General features: G+C 35.0%; 2 protein-coding genes across 2 annotated transcripts; both read left to right on the top strand.

Annotated features, from left to right (window-relative positions):
- Positions 1-4,123: 4,123 nt before the first annotated feature.
- On the top strand, positions 4,124-5,291 carry PHYBLDRAFT_153673 (hypothetical protein; the record flags this gene model as incomplete). Its single annotated transcript, XM_018433224.1, has 5 exons — positions 4,124-4,177; positions 4,250-4,342; positions 4,665-4,802; positions 4,912-4,966; positions 5,035-5,291. 5 exons carry the CDS (start codon positions 4,124-4,126, stop codon positions 5,289-5,291), a joined length of 597 nt encoding a protein of 198 aa, XP_018283322.1.
- Positions 5,292-5,327: 36 nt separating this feature from the next.
- PHYBLDRAFT_153674 (hypothetical protein) lies at positions 5,328-6,256 on the top strand (the record flags this gene model as incomplete). The annotated part of the gene is made up of 4 exons (XM_018433225.1): positions 5,328-5,371; positions 5,534-5,771; positions 5,843-5,927; positions 6,114-6,256. The coding sequence occupies 4 exons, from the start codon at positions 5,328-5,330 to the stop codon at positions 6,254-6,256; spliced, it is 510 nt and encodes a 169-aa protein (XP_018283323.1).
- Between the last annotated feature and the right edge of the window lie 194 nt (positions 6,257-6,450).

Here is a 6,450-nt window from a genome sequence, read left to right on the forward strand (position 1 = left end):
ATAGTGTGCTTCTGCTAATCAAACAAGTGTAAGAGTACACCCAATCGTAGCACTTTCATGTGAGTTGATAAATCACCTTTATAAAAAATATATTTCTATTAATTTAAAGAGTGCCTTTTGCTGCTACTCTCGAATCGATTCTTTTATATATTCAGTATATAAGGGCTCTCTCTATCTCTTACTAGGCTTCTTTTATTTACTCTATATGTATTAGATTAATGTACTCTAAGCAATAGAAATCCCTATAGATTGTGTATTGGATAATACAATTTATTCTTGTAATAAAAAGATATATATATATATATATATGCACCTTTAATAAAAATGTATATCATATATATAGTATAACAATATTATCCCAAATCTTCAAGTCTCTTATAACTTACAAAAATAAAATCTCAAGGCTAGTGCTTTAACATACTATGTCTTTTCCAAGTTTAATTTTGAGCAGATACCCAAGTAGCTTTTATTTTGTACACGCATAAAAAGCAAGTGTTTATTTCTTATTTATTCTTTTTGAAAGAAAACAGATTATATATATAATTGAATAGTGCTTTTGTGAAAATACTTTATAATTTTGGCTAACAATATATGCTCATCAATATTACTAGCTGTATTCTACTTGAATAAAAAACATTGGGCCAATGAGTTTTAGTCTCTTGGATTGCACGCTTGCAGACACTTCGGAATTATATTACAAAAACCATAAAATGAATAAAAAAAGGTGGGAACCTCAAAGTATCAACTTAACTTAGAAGCACAAAGGAAAATGCATTGGTTATGTAGTTCTTATCCGTGAGTAGGGCGTATCGAAATGCAGCAAGTAAAACCAGTTTCCTGGCTTCTCTATATTTTCCAGTAGAACACAGAAGTAAAAGGTCAAATGCGAGCAAATTGAACAAAAAGCTGCGGTGGGTTGTTTTGAAATGAACAGATAAAAAGTTGAGACAGCTATCTGGAGATGTGCATGTCGTATACTGGGGGACTACATTGTTTTGTGGTTACAAAAAAGAGCAACTGACTCTGGCATATAAGTAAGAATAAATTTATGAAGTAATAATAAACGCCTTTACAGATTACAGGGGAGGCAAAGGTTAATAAATAAACACCATGATGTACTTTATGACTTAAAAATCAGTGCGAGTTTTTGTGGTACTGATATAACCAGAAAATAAGATATGCTGGTACACATAAGGTTAAGATAAAGCAATATAAGCAAAAAATACTAAATGTGGAGAAACTCAGAATACTAGAAGAAAAGCAGGCTTCTCTGATAGAATACATATAGACATATAATGATTTGAGCTGACACGATCAATGTCATTAAAGACTGGAGTAAAGTCTACAGTAGAATTGAGAGATAGAAAGTAAGCAGAACAACAAAGAGAAGAGAGAAAATATATCAGATCTCCAGCGCATACCGATTCGGGATTGGCATGGAAACAAAGAATTGCTAATTTGAAGAGTTGAAGAATAAAAAATTCTGTAATAAAATACTAAAACAGGAGTGAAGGAATTGATAACGTCTTGGGAGATGAGATTTATGAATAACATGTTATTTCTTGTAGCCTAGACCGCAAAAAAGAATTGACCGGTTGTAAATGAGTATTGATTACTATTGAGCCTGAGATCAAGACGGAAATATAAGTAATTTATTGTTAGCAATTCCAGTTTAATGGATCTGCCTTTACTCTATTAACTAATACATAAACTATTGACACGTAGTTTATTATTACTCTATATTCTTATCATAATATGACATTTACAATTATACATAGTATATATACAGTATATTTATAAAGCATCTACATACTTATCTTACTCTAGTAATACCTTATTTAGATACTACACATAAGTATACCTATAATTCAAATACACTACTCAAGTATTTGAGTTGGAAAACTCCGAGGCTACCAATAGTATGGATATTCGTTCTTGTCCAAAATCTCTGGCTGATATGACTGGATGACCGCCATACACATAGATATTTCCAGAAGAATAACACTTTTTAATTATGCTTCATAGCATCAATTACTTGGACACATACTAAAATATAATTTAGCAGACATATAGATACCAACAATAAATACTATTTCAAAAACAATTGAATTTTGTTACTTTTTTTTTTCTTTTGAAATAAGACATCATATATAAGCTATTATGAATTATATTCTCTATATTCTCTTTATCAATCTCAAAACAGAACGTTTAAAAGATTCTAGAATGAATAGTATAGACTTCTTCTATAGAATTTCCAAAAAACAAAAACCAAATAATTAGTTTCAAGTGAAATTAATGTAAGCAATATTCAGCCTAACACAAGTGTTCAGAGTTCAGAATAAAAGAAAGACTCCTATTGGTCAGAGCATATACAGGGTAGATCGCGTCTGTAAAAGAGTACTATATTGGGCACAGTATGATATCCATAGACTTTGAGAAGAAAAACGATTATGGAATGCTAAAAGAACTATAAGCTGAGCGGAATATTGCAAACCCACCAAAAGAAGGATAGTATTCAACGAGAGACTTCCTTTTATTTTCAAAAAGAGTGTTGTTTATAAGATCAAATGCCAAGCTAATAAACTAGTTAGGAAATCCATAAAAGAGACTCACAAATATGGATTCTGCACAAGTTTATTGTGAATATTAGAGCCTGTCATTGTCAAGTCTTTGTTTTTAGATAACAATTTGGCAAGATAACAACTCTGTAAGCTTTAAACATTGGCCACTACAAAAAGAATAAAATGAAAAAGATTTCTGTGTACAATTATAGCTAGAAAAGCAAAAAAAAAGATGATTGACTTCAAAACATAACTTGTGATTTTTCCCATATATTAAAGACATGCTTTAAAGTTTTCAAATAAAGAATGTAAATTGATAGTACTAACATTGCCAAGTATTTGCAATCGTGCAATCCAAGAGACTAAAACTCATTGGCATAATGTTTTTTATTCAAGTAGAATACAGCTAGTAATATTGATGAGCATATATTGTTAGCCAAAATTATAAATTATTTTCACAAAAGCACTATTCAATTGTATATCCAATCTGTTTTCTTTCAAAAAAATAAATAATAAATAGACACCTGCTTTTTATGCATGTACAAAATAAAAGCTACTTGGGTGTCTGCTTAAAATTAAACTTGGAGAAGATATAGTATGTTAAAGCACTAGCCTTGAGATTTTATTTTTGTAAGTTATAAGAGACTTGAAGATTTGGGATAATATTGTTATACTATATATATGATATACATTTTTATTAAAGGTGCATATATATATCTTTTTATTACAAGAATAAATTGTATTATCCAATACACAATCTATAGGGATTTCTATCGCTTAGAGTACATTAATATAATACATATAGAGTAAATAAAAGAAGCCTAGTAAGAGATAGAGAGAGTCTTTATATACTGAATATATAAAAGAATCGATTCGAGAGTAGCAGCAAAAGGCACTCTTTAAATTAATAGAAATATATTTTTTATAAAGGTGATTTATCAACTTACATAAAAGTGCTACGATTGGGCGTACTCTTACACTTGTTTGATTAGCAGAAGCACACTATCAAAATGCTTCAAAATATTATTATTTTATAAATAATAAGCCAAATAACTATAGCCATTTTTTATGTCTTGTATGTTTTGTATTCTTTACCAAACACCTCTTGTCTTGGTGTGCTTGCTTTATTAACTTCATAAGTAACTTGGTAACCTTTGAAAGGAAGCAAATAGGGTGAGAGAAAATATGAAACGTGTGATACATACCTGTATAAATGTATATATATTTGGTTTCCTTGTTTGTACTTAGCCTGTTTATTTGCATGACTCCCCCCCTTATCTTTTATATCAGGACGGTCTTAATTTTTCCGAAAACGCCTTTCAAGGCCTGGCCTTTATAAAACAGTAGATACATTTAAAGGATACTACAATATAGCACTGCAAAAAGTAAGAGTATGGGTACTGAATGTAAGAGTTGGAAAGAAAGACCAGTGTTATATTTTAAAAGGGCCTTCTGTTTTCATTTTTCAACTTGTGTATATACAATATTATACTCAGGTACTTTCCCTGAAAAGTATTTGTAGTGACGAAAACAAATGATCAGCGTGACCAACACCACACAAGATGCATCCATCCATCCATCCTCCTCCCCCTATCTCCCCCAATCTTTTGATTGATGTATACTTTCAATGAATTTTATTGGACTAAAGTGAGGGAGGCGTCATCATCTCCCCATTTCTGTTTTTATAGCTAGAGAAAAATTTTCGCGTCTTTTGGTTTTCCTTTTTTCCCTTTTTCTTTGTACTGGCCGTGTCTACTGGTGGAGACGATGGAGAGCTTCTGGTAATATATGGGTTTATGTCCGGCCGGTCATCGTTTATACACAGAAGCCAAGAGGGTCTTCCGATAGCCATGCTTCTTTTCTTATGAACGGCTAGCCAGATCACTTTAAGATAAGTATATGATTTTTTACGTTATGTGCGATGCAACTTTGAATACTAATTAATCAAAGCCTGTGGAGTAGGCGACTGTAAGAGTTCAAAAGACGTTCATAAAGCCTTGGCAATATTATTTTGTTAAGCTTGTTGAGCTGATTTTGGACTCTTACGACCGACCGCTCTCTCTTTTTGTTTCTTTCTTTCAAAAGGGCCCGATGGAGTAGTAGCCACGGGTCAACCATGGTCTATCGAGCAAGTCCACAAGCGCGCGTGTAGCGTGTGAGCCCGTTGTCCGTATTCCTGTGTATTACTGGTTGCTTTCTGTTGTCTCTTCTGGTGGGCGCGGCTGGTACCATCTTTTTTGGGTTAGTTCCCGTTGCTTGTTCCCTCCCGTTGCTTGTTCCTTCCCTATGCCTTCCACGGCGGTCCATGTTATTTGAAAGGTACTGTTGCTTGTTGCTTTTTTTTTGTTAGTCTGTTGCTTCCGCCAGTGGGACTTTTCTGCCAGTGGGTTTGTTGCTTCCCACTGGTAGGCCCTTTCCTCCTACCAGTGAACCTGTCATCTCTCGCCAGTGGACCTTTTTATATAGCCGCCAGTTGCCGGTTGCCGGTTGCCAGTTGCCAGTTGCCAGTTGCCAGCCGCCCATTTTCCTTCCACTGGCGGGTCCATTTATCTCACTGGTAGGAGCCATTTATCCCACTGGTCGGACATTTGCTTCCTGTTGCTTCCTGTTGCTTCTGCCGGGGAACTCGATGGTTCCATTTCTGCCGCAAAGGTGTCGGCTATGTCGTGTCCTCAAGACACCTCGTCAAAAGCCGATAAGGCTCACCAGAAGCCCAACAAGGGCGCCTAGAAAAAGGCTACACCAGCCCATAAGAGAGGCCAAAGTATGCGCCAGAGCAAAGACCAATCAGGCCTACAAGACAGGCTAATGTAAGTGTCAGGAAAAGGACCAAACTATCTCAAGACATAATCTAATTGTTTTTGTATTGTTACAATGCAGGCTCCAAGTGCGCACCAGATAAAGGGCAAACCGGCCCACAAGAAAGGCCAAAGTATGTGCCAGCAAAAAGGGCAAACCATCCCACAATAAAGGCCAAAGCATGTGCCAGAAGAAAAGGGCAAACCGCTCCACAAGAAAGGCCAAAGCATGTGCCAGAAGAAAAGGGCAAACCGCCCCACAAGAAAGGCCACAGTATGTGCCAGCAAAAAGGGCCAACCAGCCCACAAGAAAGACCACAGTATGTGCCAGCAAAAATGGCTAACTATCCTACAAGAGAGGCCAAAGTATGCGCCAGAGCAAACGTCAATGCGGCCCACAAGAAAGGCTAATGTAAGTACGGTGAAAAAGGGTGAACTATCTCAAGACATAGACTAATCATTTTTTGTATTACTACAACACAGGCTCCAAATGCGCACCAGAGAAAAAAAGGCTTTTCAGAGACCCTCAAGGTCACTGTCAAGATTCAAAGCCAAATCAAGATAGATAGTCAAAAAAGAAAAGAAGAAAAAGAGAAAAAAATATATAAAAAGAAAATGAAAAGATACAAAAAAAAAGAAAAGAAAAAAGAAAAGAAAAACAACCAGAACAATATTGACCAGAAAAAATTGTGCTCACAATTATCTCTCTATCTCAGATCAAACCCCATAGTCACTAGTACAATCTCCAAAATAGTCAAGCCAAGGTCCATTGCTATGTCCAAGTCCAAGTCCAAATCCAATTCCAAGTCTTGTCCAAGTCCAAGTCCAAATGTCCAAAAACTGTCCAAGTACTGTTCTAGTACTAGTCCTAGCACTCAAACATATACAAACAAATAGAGAAGTACACAATTAGAGAAGTAGACAAATACATACACACAAACACACACAATTTCTATTTTTCTATTTCTTTCTTATACACACACACACACACACACACACACACACACACACAAATACACACACACATACACACACACATACACATAGTCATAGTCATAGTCATACAAACATACATATACACACTTATATAC

Source organism: Phycomyces blakesleeanus, assembly GCF_001638985.1.
Source record: "Phycomyces blakesleeanus NRRL 1555(-) unplaced genomic scaffold PHYBLscaffold_47, whole genome shotgun sequence".
Taxonomy (NCBI): Eukaryota; Fungi; Mucoromycota; class Mucoromycetes; order Mucorales; family Phycomycetaceae; genus Phycomyces; species Phycomyces blakesleeanus.